Source organism: Corvus kubaryi, unplaced genomic scaffold (assembly GCF_017639235.1).
Source record: "Corvus kubaryi isolate FWS band 111438036 unplaced genomic scaffold, C.kubaryi_AGA036_p1.0 37063, whole genome shotgun sequence".
In the NCBI taxonomy this organism is placed as follows: Eukaryota; Metazoa; Chordata; class Aves; order Passeriformes; family Corvidae; genus Corvus; species Corvus kubaryi.
Genome location: NW_024581023.1, coordinates 301,539 through 318,209, shown reverse-complemented (window position 1 = coordinate 318,209; position 16,671 = coordinate 301,539). Strand labels below are relative to the sequence as shown.

At 44.9% G+C, this 16,671-nt stretch overlaps 1 protein-coding gene across 4 annotated transcripts; it reads left to right on the top strand.

The window, feature by feature from the left end:
* Window positions 1–2,254: 2,254 nt before the first annotated feature.
* On the top strand, window positions 2,255–16,667 carry MAPK15 (mitogen-activated protein kinase 15). 4 transcript variants are annotated; one of them, XM_042020933.1, is made up of 14 exons: window positions 2,257–2,376; window positions 5,325–5,423; window positions 5,685–5,714; window positions 8,011–8,101; window positions 8,262–8,392; window positions 8,954–9,117; window positions 10,019–10,158; window positions 10,564–10,621; window positions 11,385–11,522; window positions 11,739–11,844; window positions 12,250–12,553; window positions 12,826–12,968; window positions 14,437–14,664; window positions 15,831–15,916. In XM_042020933.1, exons 1-13 carry the CDS (start codon window positions 2,308–2,310, stop codon window positions 14,641–14,643), a joined length of 1,680 nt encoding a protein of 559 aa, XP_041876867.1. In that variant the 5' UTR covers window positions 2,257–2,307; the 3' UTR covers window positions 14,644–14,664; window positions 15,831–15,916. The 4 variants fall into 4 exon arrangements, with proteins under 4 accessions (XP_041876869.1, XP_041876868.1, XP_041876867.1 ...); XM_042020935.1 differs by lacking the exon at window positions 14,437–14,664 and having other exon boundaries at window positions 2,255–2,376; window positions 15,831–16,667; XM_042020934.1 differs by lacking the exon at window positions 15,831–15,916 and having other exon boundaries at window positions 2,255–2,376; window positions 13,869–14,529.
* The last annotated feature ends 4 nt before the right edge of the window (window positions 16,668–16,671 follow it).

Below are 16,671 nucleotides of genomic sequence, written 5' to 3'. Positions count from 1 at the left end.
ACTTGAGTTTACTTTGCAATCCACAAAATGGACTGACACGCATAACATTCTAATTCAATCACTCAGTAGATTAAATTAAAAATGAACTAGTACTGGTTCACTTCCTACATAAATCCATGCTGTTATTTAAGTAACATGCTCTTTCAGTCAAATAGGACAGCACAGACTTGAACAGTCTTCTACTTTTGAAAAGTGTTATGACTGCTTTTACCTTGATTGCCAGCTAAATCTGTGTAAGCTTTGGGAATTACTAATACTAATGGAGAACAGACCTTTTATCTGGAGTCTGCAAATGCAATGTGCAACCATAAGGAACTGTAGCGTTTGGAGAAGAGAGAAACACTCAAGATTCTCATCGAAAAGCTTTCAGCATAAACGTCTGAGAATTACTGATTTAATATTTTCATGCAGTTGTGTGTATTATTCAACAGACAACTCAAATCATATAAAGTGAATGAAAAAAAGATAATGAAAGTGTAAGTTAGCACTCACCCCCTCTCCATGACGGTATTTAATATACAGCCAACAGGTGGGAAAACATTAGATTGTATTATTGTTTCTGAGTTCAGTATATTAAAATACAGAAATATTTTCTGGACTGTTTAAAAGCTTACCCAGGAGAAAAATATCAGAAAAATCACCACACAAATCCTGCTTTAAAATTAATAATTTTTAACAACCCAGAGAATTTCACTACAACATGTTAAAAGTTTCTTCTTTAAAGTTTCTTCTCTAAATAAATTTGAAACATCAAATTAATAAAGAATTAGAAGCTTGAGCAGAAGCTCAAGACGAACAAGGGTTCTTCTCATCACCACCATCCACAGGACAGCACTGTATGCAGAGGCCCCTCTCAAGAGTCAAGAGTTGGCAGCTGTTGTATAAATCATATTTTAATCAGATTTAAGTGCTCAAGTCACCAGTAAAACTTGGGCTTGGCTACAGGTGAAAATGGAACCAGTAGTCTCAGAAGCAGCACTCCACCAACCTAACTAGCTGGGCTGCCAGACAGATGGCCTTTTTCCCATCGGTTGGTACCCATAATGCCAAAGCGCTAATGAACCCCACTGAGAACAGCAGTGATTGTCATAATCAAGACCTGAACGTTGGTGTCTGCTGGTAAATGCACACACACAACTTTATGTCTCTATGAACAGGTTAAGGCAGATAAATGTATCCTATTAGACATAAACAATACAGGCTAAAGTAATTAGTGAGTCCCTTGAGGAATCCTAAATGAACATTTAAAACTAAACTGAATGCAATTTCTTAAAAATCATGGGCTGAGAGGAATAAGCCTCTTTGTAAGAGTCAGAATTCATTATTATATAAAGGAAACCTTCCACACAAAATGAATGGTCAGTGATGGAAGCATACATCAGCAATCCAAATCCCTGCATGACCAAAGATGACAATTCACTAGTAAAACTGAAGTCATATCTCAAATAAACATTTACAGTCATACAACTCCATTACACTAAATCCACGTTCATAATATTCTCATAAAAAAAGAAGTCACAACAGAGTATCTAGTGAGTGCATTCAGCTTATCAAGTATGATTTCAACCATCTAACTTGGACAAGGATCAGGCTTCAGAAATCTTCTTTCTCTACCTGCTGTAAAACACAAGAAAAAAAGGCAAAGCTCTAGAGAACACAACGTAAGTATTAACTCTCACTGAAAAGCGTCATATTAAATAAGCTTTAGCCTCATGGGAAAAGTTGAAATTGGGTGGGGGTAGGGAGGAGGAATCAAAACTGGGGGGAAAAAACCCAAACAAGTATCATTTAATCTCAGAATGGTTTACGTTGGAAGGGACCTTAAGACTTGTCCCGTCCCATCAACCTGTCATGGGCAGAGACACCTTCCACTATCCCAGATTGCTCCAAGCCCAGTCCAACCTGGCCTGGAAAACTTCCAGGGATAGGGCACCCACAGCTTCTCTGGGCAACCTGTGCCAGGGCCTGCCCACCCTCACAGGGAAGGATTTCTCCCCAACATCCCATCTAACGCTGCCCTCTGGCAGTGGGAAACCATTCCCCTTGTTCCGTCACTCCAGGCCCGTGTCCAAGCCCCTATCCGGCACTCCCGGAGCCCTGGAAGGGGCTCGCCCCCTGCCCGTTCTTCCTCCTCTTCCCGCTCCTCCTCCTCCTCCTCTTCCCGCTCCTCCTCCTCCTCCCTCCGCAGCGCTCCGGCACCGCCCGCCCGAGGTCACGGCGCCGCCTGGCGGCCCCGCTGCGGTGCTGCGCATGCGCAGTGCGTGGGGCCGTTTCCATGGCAGCGGGAGCCAACAGGGAGGTGCCGCCATGAGCCCGCCCGAGGTGGAGCCGCTCGTGTGCCGCAAATACGAGATCAAGAGGCGCCTGGGCAAGGGGGTGAGTGCCTGGCGGGGGGGCTGGCTTGTAGGAGCTGGGGTGATCGCGGGAGCTGGGAGGGCCCATGAGAGCTCGGGGGGCCCGTGTGGAGTTCAGGGCACTGTGAGAGCTTCAGGCGGCCCAGGGGAGCTGAGGGCGTGTTTGGGAGTTCAGGCGCCCGTGGGAACTCTGTCGCTCAGGGCCCCGTGGGAGCTCCAGGTGACCCAGGGGAACTCCGGGGGACTGTAAGAGCTCAAGAATAAATAGTAAAATGGATCTGAGTCTCAAAGTACATTCTCTTTGTGCCTACCAAATCCTTCTACATTTACTGTAACCCCATCACTTCAGATCATGGTGCATCGTCATATTTTCTCCATAACATGTATTTTTATACATGAGCCAATGGTAATTTCTAAGATATGTCTCCTCAGACAGTCTCTAAACCCTCCCCAGTTATCTGCTTTTCTACTCTGGCAGCTCTTTGCCATCACTTAGTTGCATTGATACAAGCATTTAAGTATTTCCCTCATTATCTTCACAGAGTCAAGGAATCACTGTGGTGGAAAAGCCCTCTGAGCCTGTTGAGTCCAACCACTCCCCCAGCAATGCCAAGGCCACCACTAATCCATGTCTCCATGTGCCACATCCACACGGCTGTTAAATCCCCCCAGGGATGGGGACTCCACCCCTGCCCTGAGACAGTCTGTGCCAGGGCTGCACAGCCTTTTGCAGGAGGGTTTTTTCCAATATCCAGCCTAAACCTCCCCTGGCACAACTTGAGGCTGTTTCCCAGTTGCCAGCAGAGTAGTACTGTAGCACTTACCTGAGGTAAGTGTTTGTACTGCCTCATGCATGGCAAAGGTCCTGATCCCATGCTCCAGGACTACAGATGTTACTGGGAAGTCTGCCTTGGTGTCGTTACATGACTATTTAATCACTAGAATCACACATTGCAGCTTTTTTGCTTTGTGCAAGTATTTAAACATTAAATGGGCATTTCTGCGTGGGATACGATCCCGTTGTCCAAAGGTAAAGCAGCTCCTAGACTGTGGAAAGTCAAGATTCAAATCTATGCCTAAAATAAAAAAACTGGATCTGTACCACAAGTGAGACTGAGCAGTCATCATTTGCAAGTATCACAGTCATCCAGAATAGGGAAAACTCAGGGAGAAGTTCCTGTTCCCTTAACAGACAGCACAGCTTTTAATTGGAAAAAAAAAAAGGTTTAGTGTTGGATCTGACAGTGCTGTGTTAGTGGTTGGACCCAATGGTCTTGGAGGGCTTTTCCAACCTCAGCAATTCTGTGGTGCAGGGATGCTATCACTACAGACTTTAGTAAAAAGTCTCTCTCCATCCTTCTTACCAACCCCCCTTCAGTATTGAAAGACCACAGTGAGTTCTCCTTTGAGCCTTCTCTTCTCCAGACTGAACACCCCCAGCTCAGCCTGGCTCCAGAGCAGAGGGCCTCCAGCCCTCGGAGCATCTCCATGGCCCTTCTCTGCACCTGCTCAAACTGGTCTGCATCTTTCTTGTACTGAGTGCTCCAGGTGGGAATCTCACCAAAGTCAAATACAGGGGAAGAATTATCTCTCTTGACCTGCCACCCACACCATGGCTGCCAAAAACTAGGTGCCATTGGCATCTTGCCACCTGGGCACACCTGGGCTCATATTCAGCCACTGTCACCAGCACCACCAGGTCCTTTTCCAGCTTTCCAGCCACTCTGTCCCAAGCCTGACGTGTTTCATGGAGTTGTTGTGACCCAAGAGCAAGACCTGTCACTTGGCCTTGTTGACCCTTGCACCACTGGCCTCGGTGCAAGGGCCATCGATGCTGCCTTTCCAGACCCCTCTGCAGAGGTTCCTGCCCTCCTGCAGATCCATGCTCCTGCCCAGCCTGGTGTTCTCTGTGAGCTGGCTGAGGTGCCCTCAAGCCCCTTGTCCAGAGCATTGATACAGACATTGAACAGGACTGGCCCCGGTACTGAGCCTAGGGAATCCCACTGGTGTCCGGCCCCAGCTGGATGTAGCCCCATTGCCCACCATTCCCTGGGCCCAGCCATGAGCCATCGAACAGTGCACCTGTCCAGGCCAGGAGCAGCCAGGTTCTCCAGAAAAATGTTGTGGGAAACGGTGTCAGAGCTTTACTCGAGTCCAGGCAGACACATCCACAGCCTTTCCCTCAGCCACTGAGAAGGTCACACTGTCACAGAGGGAGATCAGGTTGGTCAGGCAGGACCTGCCTGTCACAACCCTGAACTGGCTGGGCCTGATCCCCAGCTTGTCCTTCTTTTGATGCATCCCAGGACATGGTTGGCTGTCTGGGTTGCTAGTGCATGTGAGCTCATTTCCAGTTTTTCATCCAGCAGCACCCCCAAGTCCTTCTCCTCAGGGCTGCTCTCCAATACATAGAGTCATGGAACCACAGGATAGTTTGGGTTGAAAGAGACCTTAAAACCCACTGAATCCCACCTCCTGCCATGGGTAGGGACACCTTACACTAGACCCGGTTGCTCTAAGCCCCCATCCAGCCTGGCCTTGGACACTTCCAGGGATGGGGCAGCCACACCTTCTTGGGGTGACCTGTGCCAGGTCTCCCCATCCTCACAGGGAAGGATTTCTTCCCAAGATCCCATCTAAACCCTGCCCTCTGGCAGTGGGAAGTCCTTCCAAATTGTGTTGTCACTCTGAGCCCTGGTCCAAAGTCCCTCTCAAGCTGTCTTGGAGCCCCTTTATGCACTGGAAGGAGCTCTAAAGTCTCCCTGCAGTCTTCTCTACTCCAGGCTGAACAGCCCCAACTCTCTCAGTCTGTCTCCTGAGTAGAGTGGCTCCTTGCTCTAATCGCTCTCTTCCATGTAGCTTCCATCATCTCTGATTCCAGTCCCTCGTTGAATACATTCTGGTTCCACTTCAGGCCTGAGCTGCGTGCAGGTGTCAGCACACTGCTCACCTGCCTGTGTTTCTCCCCAGGCCTATGGCATTGTCTGGAAAGCAATTGACCGCAAGACAGGAGAAACAGTTGCTGTTAAAAAGATTTTTGATGCTTTCAGAAACAGAACAGATGCTCAGGTGAGAAATTATTGTCCTGATGTGTTCCGAGATGTGGTGGGATTCCATAGGTATTTTCAGGATTTTTGTCTCTGAAAGATGATAATTATGCATGTAACAATACAGTCTGCAGCTATATTGGGATAAAAACAAGCAATAAATACCAAGCTTTGTGTACCATGGCATGTACAAAGAGGAGTGGATTTAACCCTGTCACTGAAGTGCATCTCTGTTCTGCCATTCTCTTGAAGTGATAATAAACTGTTTATTCTTTATTTCTAGAGAACATTTCGAGAGATTATGTTCCTGCAGGTAATGTTCCCCCTCTTCTCTGATTTTTTATTATGTCTGATCTCTAAGTATTTTGTTCCCGTTGTTTTCCAAAATGCAGGGGTCATTGATTAGTGTTGATAACTCTAATTTCTTTTCTGCACCATCTTGGCAAAGGGCCTTTCAGCGTGAACCCACCTGAATGAAACACTCTCCATTTGGGCTTGTTTTTACTCTTTCCTGCCCTTTCCCCACTTTCAGCAATGTGTCTGCTGCAGCATCAACACATTGACTTGTACCTTCTGTCACTTCTTGCTTCTTGGTGGATAGAAACTGTTTCTCTTATGTTTTAACTGCCATGACTGGAGGAGGGGCTGGGGTGGGAGAGGGATTTACATGCCAAAATTGTTTTCCTCCATCATGCGGTAAGCAATTTAATCACTTAAAATAATCGAACCAAAACTAAAAAGGGAAGTTCTGCAAGGAATAACTTAAGACTACTCTTGTTTTGATATAATTGACCTTATCAGTGGCATTCCAATTATCTGTCCACTCCTCCTCAGCCTTACCATGTAGAAACATCAATATTTTGGAATAATGTTGTTATAACTTATGATTTGCTAAGGACACAAGTGAGGCAGGGCTCATAGAAGAGGTATTTCCTAAGACTGCCAAGTTTAAGTAGGAAAGAGATTATGTTTTTTTACTTTTTAGTCATTCTTGAAGCCTGAAATAGAAGCTGCAGACTTTAAAGCTAAAAATAGAAACAGTTCCTTAGAAATGAATTACCTGTTAGATCATCTCTGAAAGTGCAGAACTCTGGAGTGGATGGATGTAGGAGGAGCAGGCTTCTGAAGGAAAGAAGGAGTCACTTGGCAGTGGAGGGCAGGGAGAGCAAAGTTAATGTGCCGTTCAGCCCGTACTTCCATGACTTTTGGTGCTCAATAGACTTTAAGAATTTTAGTTTCCCCTCCTATTTTAAAACTCTTTCTTGTGGTTCAAGACTGAGGGCTCAGAAAGGAAAAGATGTGAAAAATGCTCTGTTATTCATAACTGGGTGTTTGTCTTAATTTGTTTGTCCGCGCATAATAATTGCTTTGTTCTGTCTTGAAATTTATCACAAGGCCATTTGATGGACTAGGTTATTGTTTTATATTATGTATCTCAATTATTCTAATTGAGAAGTTGCTGTAGAATCGGAGGTATGAATGATTCTCTGATGCTCTGGTCATTGAGCAGAGTTTTGTGTTTGCTGTTCAGTGTAGTTGTAGATCTCCAGGTGCATTCTAGGCCAATTTTAGAATGTCATTTTGGTAAGTATGTTAGTAGCATTATTATTCATTAAGCAAAGATTAATAGAACTGACCCTGACAAGGTTTTTTTCAAGGTAACATGTTTTTTTCAGTACAGATTGAAATTTTTTCATGACTTTCTGTTATCAGTTCCAGGGCAAGGCAGTGTGAGACAGTGGAATTTTCCTTCTTAAATAGTACTCAAGTAACACTGTCAAGATTTAGCTGCATCTCTAGAACAATATCCCCTTTTGGGTAAAAACCTTCTTTAGATCATTTGGATGGGTATTTTGACTGTTCTCCTCACAATGAAAACAAAGCGTGTGGTGGCCTGGCTGAGTATCACTGCTTTGTGAGTATGTTTTCACAGGTTGCTGCAGGTGAGCGTGTTGTTTTGTGAACTTTCCTAGATGTTATGCATTATAAAATGTTGGTCTATTATGAAGTGTTTACTGTGTCCCTGGCTGCACAGAAGTGGGAAATAAAAGCTGTTAAAGCTGGGGATTAACTTAATGATCCCATCAGGATTGTCAGTCTGCAAAAATGTGAGGATGGACTCCACCTGCAGTGTGATAGCTGTGTTCAGGTATCTCTGGGTGCTGTCTCATCTCCATGCAGTCAGTTCCTCAACGCAGCCTGTGAGTGTCTGAGCCAGCCCTCAGATCGACATGTTCCGGTGGTGTTTGGGTTTTTAACTATAATGTTGATGGCAACTATGATCTATTTGCATGCCACAAAAATTCTGTGGTTCAGTAGGAAATGTGTGTGCATAAAGGGGGCTGGATTTCATTATAAATGGTATAGAGGGAGTTTTAGAATAAATGTCTCATTCAACAGAGATTATTTTTTTGATTAACTGACTGGTTTCCTACTATGGAACAAACTTGAATCCTTTTTTTAAGTTTATTTCAGAAGAAGCCTAATGGAGGAAACAGCATGTTAATGTTTGTTCTAGACAGTAATACAGATGGAAATAGGTTATTGTCCTTTTTATGATTCACAAGCAAAACACATGAATTTGACAGCTGGGTCTCTTCCCTGTGCAGAAATTTGGAGAACATCCAAATATCATCAAGCTGCTCGATGTTATCCAAGCAGAGAATGACAAGGACATCTACCTCATCTTCGAGTCCATGGGTGAGACTCAGTATTGCAGCAGCCATTTAAACCCAGCCTCTCTTAGGAGTTATCCTTGTTATCACTTTGATAGTGGTGTGATATACATGATATATATGAATGTTTGTGATACTACTGATATTTACCAATGTAAATCTATTACTGGTATAATGTATTACAGAGACAGATTTACATGCTGTGATTAAGAAGGGGAATTTGCTGAAAGACATCCACAAGTGTTACATTGTCTACCAGCTCCTGAGGGCAACTAAATTCATCCACTCAGGGAATGTTATTCACAGGGATCAGAAGGTACATTTTGGTCATGGTCTGTATCCTTCACTCCAGTTTTGTGTTGAACAATAAATAAAATCACAGACTGATTTGGGATGGAAGGGACCTTCAAAGCCCATCCGTTCCCACCTCCTGCCATGGACAGGGACACCTTCCACTATCCCAGGTTGCTCCAAGCCCAGTCCAACCTGGCCTGGAAAACTTCCAGAGATGGGGCACCCACAGCTTCTCTGGGCAGCTGGTGCCAGGGCCTTACCACCCTCACAGGGAAGAATTCCTTTGCAATATCCCATCTATCCCTGCCCTCTGTCAGTGGGAAGCCGCCAGTCCTGCTTGTGTTGTCCTTCCAGACCCGTGTTCAAAGTTCCTCTCAAGCTCTCTTGGCACCCCTTTAGGCACTGCAAGGAGCTCTAAGGTCTCCTTTGAGCCTTTTCTCCAGGGTGAATACCCCCAGCTGTCTCAGCCTGACTCCATAGGAAAAGTATGAAGAAATATACGAGACTAGTAAAACAACCTTGATAATAATCTTCTGCTATTCAGAGAGTAAAAGGCTAATTAATTCTCCTGTGTTCAATCCAGCCTTCCAATATCCTGCTGGATGCACAGTGCTGTGTGAAGCTGTGTGACTTCGGCCTGGCCCGTTCCCTGTGCCAGCTGAGTGAGGACCAGCCCACCCCTGCACTGACCGAGTATGTGGCCACACGCTGGTACCGAGCCCCCGAGATCTTACTGGCCTCTCGCAAGTGAGTGGAGGGATGGGAGCCTGGGACTTCACCACTTGCAAATTTTTTTGTCTAAAAGTCTTCAGTTTTTTAATTTTCAGTGTCATGTCACCAGTCTGTTTGCTCAATACACAGTTAAACTTCTGTGACATAAAAACCTCTCATGAACATGTACATGGCCTTCTTGTGCCCTTAGACTGTGAGTGTATGTACATGAGCAGTTCATCTGTTTGTCACCCTTTCTCCCACCAGACTTACTTCTTCTCCCTTAAACCCATAATTTTATAAAATTTGCTTGAGAACTTAAGTCCTCTTTTCCAAATTGAAGCAGTGTTTTTTGATAGACCTTCATGAAATATTCCCTAATCAGATTTTGAACCAAGTACCTGTCAGTCAGGCTTATGGAAAACCAGAAAAGTAAATAAATAGATGCTGGGGTAGTATCCTGAATTTTAAATATGGATGTTTTGCAAACTGTCCTATACCCATTGTTTGGCATTTACTTTGCTTAAAAATGTAGTTCTTAAGTAATTGTAACACTTTGTGCATACATTATGACCAAAGTCAATTGTTTCCAAAGAACATGTATCTTCATTCTTGGTCATATGAAAAGGCTATAAAACCTTGTTCTGGCATTACCTTTAATATATTACTTTGTTCTGGCATTTTCCTGTAATGTATTTCCTTTTATGGCTTCTTAGACTAGACTTTGAGTAGGATAAATCTCCTTTCTGTTTCACGCATGCCAGTCTCATGATACCCAAATGTTACTCAACTGATAGTTCAAACCTGTGAGCATTTACATCTGAGAAGTCACCAAGCATGCTCTCTAGCAAATAAATCAATGTAGGTGATGTGAATACCAGGTACAGGAAAATATTTGCTTGATTTAATCCTACCTCTGTTCTCTTCCTGTTTGTAGTTACACTAAGGGTGTAGACATGTGGAGCATTGGCTGTATTCTTGGCGAGATGCTGCTTGGAAAGCCTCTTTTTCCTGGGACATCAACAATGAATCAAATAGAGCAGATCCTGAGGGTCATCCCTGCTCCGTCCCCAGAAGGTAGGACTCTGCTGCAGGGAAAGGTGTCTAGAGAAAGGGTTAAGAGTGGAAGAAAGCAGCCTGGCTGGGTCAGGGAAGAAGGTATCTCTTATTCATTCTGGCACCTTTCCAAAGAAAGTTTTCATCTTGAATGTCAGAGGAAAATAAGAAATTCAGATATCCTGGTGCTTCTGCATCTGTTGCTATGAGAGTGCAAGTTTATGAAGTGTATGATTTATAAATAGGAATTCAAAAATCAGCTTAGAAAATTTGTAAGTAAATATTCCATCCCCCTTCCATAGATCTCTGACTGAGTTTTATGAGGATAATTTCCTATGTTAATATCAAATATTTGCTTTCCTTCATAAACTGTGTAGCTCTTCTAATCCTCATCTTGGCAGTAACAGTATCTTTTTATTATTGCAGATATTTTGGCTCTGCAGTCAGAGTACAAGGCCTCAGTTATTAACCACATGAGTTCCCGGTAAGCTTGAGGTGTTCGTGTGTCTTGGATCATCTAATGTAGGACCATGGAATCATGGAACCACAGAATAGTTTGGGTGGGAAGGGACCTTAAAGATCATCTCATTCTACCCCCCAACATGGACAGGGACACCTTTCACTAGACCAGGTTGCTCCAAGCCCCATCCAACCTGGCCTTCCAGGGATGGGGCAGCCACAGCTTCTCCAGGAAATCATTGCAATCCCTCACTACCCTCACAGGGAAGGATTTCTTCCCAATATCCCATCTAACCCTGCCCTCTGGCAGTGGGAAGCCCTTCCCACTTGTCCTGTCACTCCAGGCCCTTGTCCAAAGTCTCTCTCCAGCTGTCTTGGAGCCTCTTATGGCACTGGAAGGGGCGGGCTCTAAGTTGTCTCCTTAAATAGAAATTATTTAAAATATGAGTAAGATTTGGTGCTTAAAACTGATTTTTTCAAGATACTTTCATCTTCATTATGTTCACAATTATATTTAGGATTGCAAAATGCAAAACCAGATTTTCTCTGTAAATTACAGAGAAGTATGTTTCTATGATCTCAGGTCTAGATTTGTGGGATAATGGGGCTGGAAAGTGATGAACTTTAAGGTCCCTTCCCAGCCAAACCATTCTAGGATTCAGTGATTATGACACACACTTTGTGAGTGAACTCGTGTCTGTTGTCACCTTGACCCCAGAACTGTCATTCCTGCCTTCACTTGGGAATTAAGACACTGAGAGCTCGTATCATTGTTTTCTGACTTCTAGGCAGCGAGTAGCATTTGAGGAGATTTTCCCATCCTCTACTCCATTGCCTGCCTTGGATCTGCTGAAGAAACTTCTGGTATTTAACCCTGACAAACGGCTCACAGCAGAGGAGGCTCTGCGGCATCCTTATGTGAACAGGTGAGAGTGACACCGGTATGGAGCTTCCCCAATGTCTTCTGAGACATTACAAACCTGCTCTTGTCAAAAATTTTCTTTAAATGCGTTACAGAAAAAATGGCAAAGCTAATTCTTTTTCTCCAACTCTATTTACATGAGATTGTTTAACTATCCTGTTTAAATTTTAATAATCTGTTTCCAGTCATTGAATTACATGATGTGTTCTCATTTCCTCAGATTCCACTGTCCTTCTAGGGAGCCCTCTTTGGATTTTGATGTGATCCTTCCTTTGGGTGATGATGTCCAGCTGTCTGTGGCAGAATATCGAAATAAATTATATGAGGTACTTTCATCCTATTTTCCCAAATCCTAATCCTCCAGGTAACCTGCCATTCTTGCACACACTTAACGAATTCTGTCATTGTCTTGTCTTTGTGTTCTCCTGGGCTTTTGATACCTGCTGGCCCAGTTACACCTTGGTGTTTGATCGGCCAGTTCCATACTGTCGTAATCTTTGAGAGACCTTTACATGTTAAATTCCCACATGGCAAAGAAAAATCTCTGAAGCATGATGTCTGAGAAAGACAGAATGGTTTGGGTTGGAAGGGACTTTAAAGATCAACTATTATACTTGTTACTTACCCTGTAAAATAAACTGCAGATATTTTTAAGTATTCCTCTTTGTTTTGATGTTTTGTTTTTCGGCTGTATTGCTGCATTAAGTCTAACCTGCTTTTCGGTTCTGCAGATGATCCTTGAAAAGAAGTCAAAGAGCCTTCCAAAGGAGCAAGGGCAGAGAGAAAACATTCAGCTGAGCCAGTCTGAATCCAGCACACTTCTCTCAGGTTTCAGCTCAGTGGCTGTACCTACCAGGAAAGGCCAGCAAGAACCAACACCCCCTCTTCTAAACCCTTCACATGTGCACACTGGAGCCACAGCTGGGGTCCAGCCAATAGGATCCAGCCAGAGCAAGGATTTGGCCAGAACTGTGTGTCAGAGGTCACAGACTAGTGTGATGATGTACAACCCCATCACACACACCACTGTGCAGAGTAGGTACCACCCTCCTACACCGGGAGGTATAATGCCCCTTGGGGTATTGTTGTGGGGAAGAGAGAACGAGTGGTGTAAAAGAAATAAGGGAATTTGCAAACTGATGCAAGTTTGAATTTGGTAAAATGAGGGGGTGAAAGTGTGGGAGGGAAATGACATGAGAACAAAACATTGTTGAATGAGTGTTGAGTATGGGACTGCTCCTGCCTCAGTCAATGTGTTCTGTGTTCTTCCAATTTTCCTACTTACTCTCGTGTTTTTCCTTTTGCAGGAAATGCAAATCCTGGTGCTGGGATCAGGAACTGTTCTGCACCACCTCAACAGTCCAGAATCCCCAACAATGGGAAACTAGGGAGACAAATCACACAGCCAAACACTCGGCTCTCTCCTACCAGTGTGCAGAGCCTTTACAATGTGAGTAGCTTAACTTCTAACCCTTACTTGTGGTAACCTGCGTCACAGCAACTCCCTGTAGTGCTCCAGGCCGAGTGGCTGGAACGCTGGAAAAGGTCACCTACTGGTGCTGATGATAGCAACTGAACATGAGCCTAGGTGTGCCTAGGTGGGCAAGAGGCCAATGGCGCCCGGCTTGTACCAGCCACGGTATGGTCAGATGCCCAGGGCAGTACCTGTCCCCTATGCTGGTCCCTCAGCTGGACACTGCTGAGGGACCTCCAATCCTGGGGACAAGTTTGGGCTCCTCACAAGAAAGGAGGGGCCACATTGTGGGGCTGGAGTGTGTCCAGAGAAGGGAACAGAGCTGGGGGAGGGTCTGGAGCAGCAGCAGTAGCTGTAGAGGAAAGGAGGCTCAGGTGGGACCTTCTCACTCTCTGCAACTCCCTGACAGGAGGGTGCAGCCAGGTGGGGGTCGGGCTCTGCAAGTGACAGGATAAGAGGAAATGGCCTCAAGTGGTTCCAGGGGAGGTTTAGGTTGGATATTGGAAAAAACCCACCTGCAAAGGGCTGTCCAGCCCTGGCACAGACTGTCTCAGGGCAGGCGTGGAGTCCCCATCCCTGGGGAGATTTAACAGCTGTGTGGATATGGCACATGTGGAGACATGGATTAGTGGTAGCCTTGGCATTGCTGGGGGAGCAGTTGGATCCAGTGGCCTCAGAGGGCTTTCCCAGCCTCAGTGATTCTGTGATTTCATGTTTCTGCATTTCTAATGAATTGCTGTTGCTGAGCCGTGAAGGTGTCAGTCCTGTCCTCTCTGCTCCTCCCTCTTCCCTTCTTGGCCATGCTTCCTTGCAAAAGTCCTTACTCTCACTGCGTTCTTTAATGACCTCTTGCTCCTGCCTTTTTTTCTTCCTGAGCTGGCTGTCTGCTGCCTGGTGACTGCTGGCACCTGCAGAAGTGATGGGAGGAAGCTTATGACAGAGGAAGAGTACGGAAGGAGGAACCACAGATTCATAGAATCACAGAATCACAGACTGCTTGGGTTGGAAGGGACCTAAAAACTCATCTCATTCCACCCCTGTGCCATGGTCAGGGACACCTTCCACTAGCCCAGGTTGTCAGAAACTTTCAAGCATGTCCAGTAGCACACTTGCAACCCACCTTTCAGCCCCTCTGATTTGGAATCCCTTCCAAAATGTTTTGAGAGTGAGAGAAGCCATTTATTCCCCAAGATGGGATTGTGGAGCTTGCTGCACATGCAGGTGTACACATGACCAATGCATTTGGAAGAATCTTTAGGGAATTGTGACCAACTTTCTGTGACAGGAAGAGGAGAAGAGGGAGAAGATCAGCCTACAAATGCCCTGAGTTTGTGTTTGTTTTTTGAGAGGATAATGCTGACCAAAGCCCAATCTGTGTCCTATTTGCATTCCAGAAAGCTGATTCCAGGTTATTAACTTTCCTTGGCTTTTCTTTCTCACACAGAATCCCAGAAACTCTCAGTGTAACAGCAAAGATGTTCGTCCCCTTGTAAAGCCCAGTAAAAAGATGTTTCAGATCACTGCAAACGTGGGAGCTGCAGGTGATCCAAGGGCATCAATGGGCAGCTACTCCCAGGCCTACGGAACCATCAGTAAATCTGCACTACAGAGTCTTCCAATAGCAAAGGCCTCTGAAAACCCTGAGCAGTGAATGTGGAGATGTTCCAGACAGGTGAAGTACAGCTCATCCCTCAGCCCCTCACTAAACAAGGGCAGCAGGGGAGAGCAAAATATGAGGAAATGCTTTATTCACTGCATAGGACAATGTCCTCCTTTCCTCTGGACAAGCTAATAGGAAAGGGAGTCCAGCCCCTCTGCCTTCCAGTCTCAGCAGACAAGGACACCGCATGTTTGCTCTCAGACTGTGAGAACAGTGAATGCTGTCAGTTCATACTCCTTCTTTGAATTATTGCAAAAAATCACAGAAAACTGCAATATTCTGATACTTGAGTGATTTTTAGACATATTCAGGGTCCAGGGGAACCTCCTGAAGTTCAACGAGGCCAAGTGCAAAGCCAAGAAAATGCTCTGAGGGCTTGAGCCCCTCTGCTCTGGAGATAGGCTGGGAGAATTGGAGGTGTCCAGCCTGGAGGAAAGAAGGCTCTGAGAAGACCTTCTAGTGCCTGAAGGGGCTCTAGGAGAGCTGGAGAGGCACTTTGGACAAGAGCCTGGAGTGAGAGGACAAGGGGGAAAGGTTTCCCACTGACAGAGGGCAGGGTTAGATGGAATTTGGGAAGAAATCCTTCCCTGTGAGGGTGGGGAGGCCCTGGCACAGGTTGCCCAGAGAAGCTGTGGCTGCCCCATCCCTGGAAATGTTCAAGGGCAGGCTGGACAGGGCATGGAGCCACCAGGTCTAGTGGAAGGTGTCCCAGCCCCCGGCCCACAGCACGCAGGGTTTGGGACTGGGTGACCTTTAAAAGGTCCCTTCCTACCCATTCTAGGATTCGTCAGCAGTCTGCCTAAATGGTGGATATTTTTTTGAGCAGAACAGGTAACTGTTCTCTGAACACCATGAAGACCTAACTCTTCACAGATAATCTTACAGCCCTTCACTCATTTCTATGACTCTTCTGGGCTACATGAACAGAATGCATCATGGTCTGGTTTTGTTAAAATCAATTAGAAAAGCATTTGAAATAAAGGTGGGTTCTTCTACAATACTTAACAGCTTCTCTAGTGTGTAATATTGTAAATATTTTTAAAATAAATACTTTATATTGCACCACAGAGAATCTTTGTTTTTCAAGCAGCATTTGCTGTGTTGAGAGCGAAACTGCGTATTGGTAGGGCTGTCTTCTTCAATGAATAATTGGTCATTTTTACTGTTTTTGCTTTCAGAAAGCAAAGTTTCATGAGATACTATTGCTGAGACATCGTGAAGGTGTCGTCAGTCTACAGTGGGACTACAGGAAACTTTATATTCCTGTTTCAATGCTGATTTTGGATATGTTTTCCTCATTAACTTGAAGCCCTTGTCTCTGTCTCTGAAGTTTTACTCTACCTGTGATAAATGATTGTTATTCCCTCCCAAGCTCTGTCAGCTGCTCATGCTGGTCCAGACCTGTTCCCTCATGAACTGGAAGGTGAAGAGAGAGTGACTTCCACTGTCAAGGAAGTCACTACTTGGCCAAGGCAGGATTTTATTTTAGATGCTTATTTAAACTCAGACTCACCTGAAAAGGCATCCTAAAACCAAGCCCTTCTCCATCAATAGCACCTCAGCAGCTTCTTTTGGCTCAGCCCCTAAAGCAAGTAATTCCCTATACACAAAGGAACAAACCACAAGCAAACCAGACCCTGCAGGCTCAGGAACTGGTAAATAGAAAAGCTGGGCCTGTGCTGCTGGAGATCAGAACCACAGATTTAGGTCAAAACATTGGTTACAACTATTTTTTTGTCTGTAAACCTTCAAAAAGGTACCTCCTGTGTCTGATTCATTGTGAGATACAGAAAAAGAGTAACTTTACCTGAGAAACCACTGGGCTTTAAATACTTTTTCCAGTTAATACTTGTGTGTATGTGTGTCTGTATGTATTTATCTTTTCTGGCCCAAACTCAAGTATTGCATTTTCTATTTTTAATTCTTTTCCAAAATTGGAATAGTTTTGTCTGCTGAAAATATTCCTTGGGTTTAACAGAGACTTGTTTTTAAAAAAAGAGACTTCTGTGCTTTAAGCAT

Coding starts and splice junctions, on each gene's coding strand:
- MAPK15 (XM_042020933.1), top strand. CDS start 2,308: ATGAGCCCGCCCGAGGTGGAGCCGCTCGTGTGCCGCAAATACGAGATC. Junction 8,102..8,261: donor CCTCATCTTCGAGTCCATGG/GTGAGACTCAGT, acceptor AATGTATTACAG/AGACAGATTTACATGCTGTG. Junction 11,845..12,249: donor ATCGAAATAAATTATATGAG/GTACTTTCATCC, acceptor TCGGTTCTGCAG/ATGATCCTTGAAAAGAAGTC.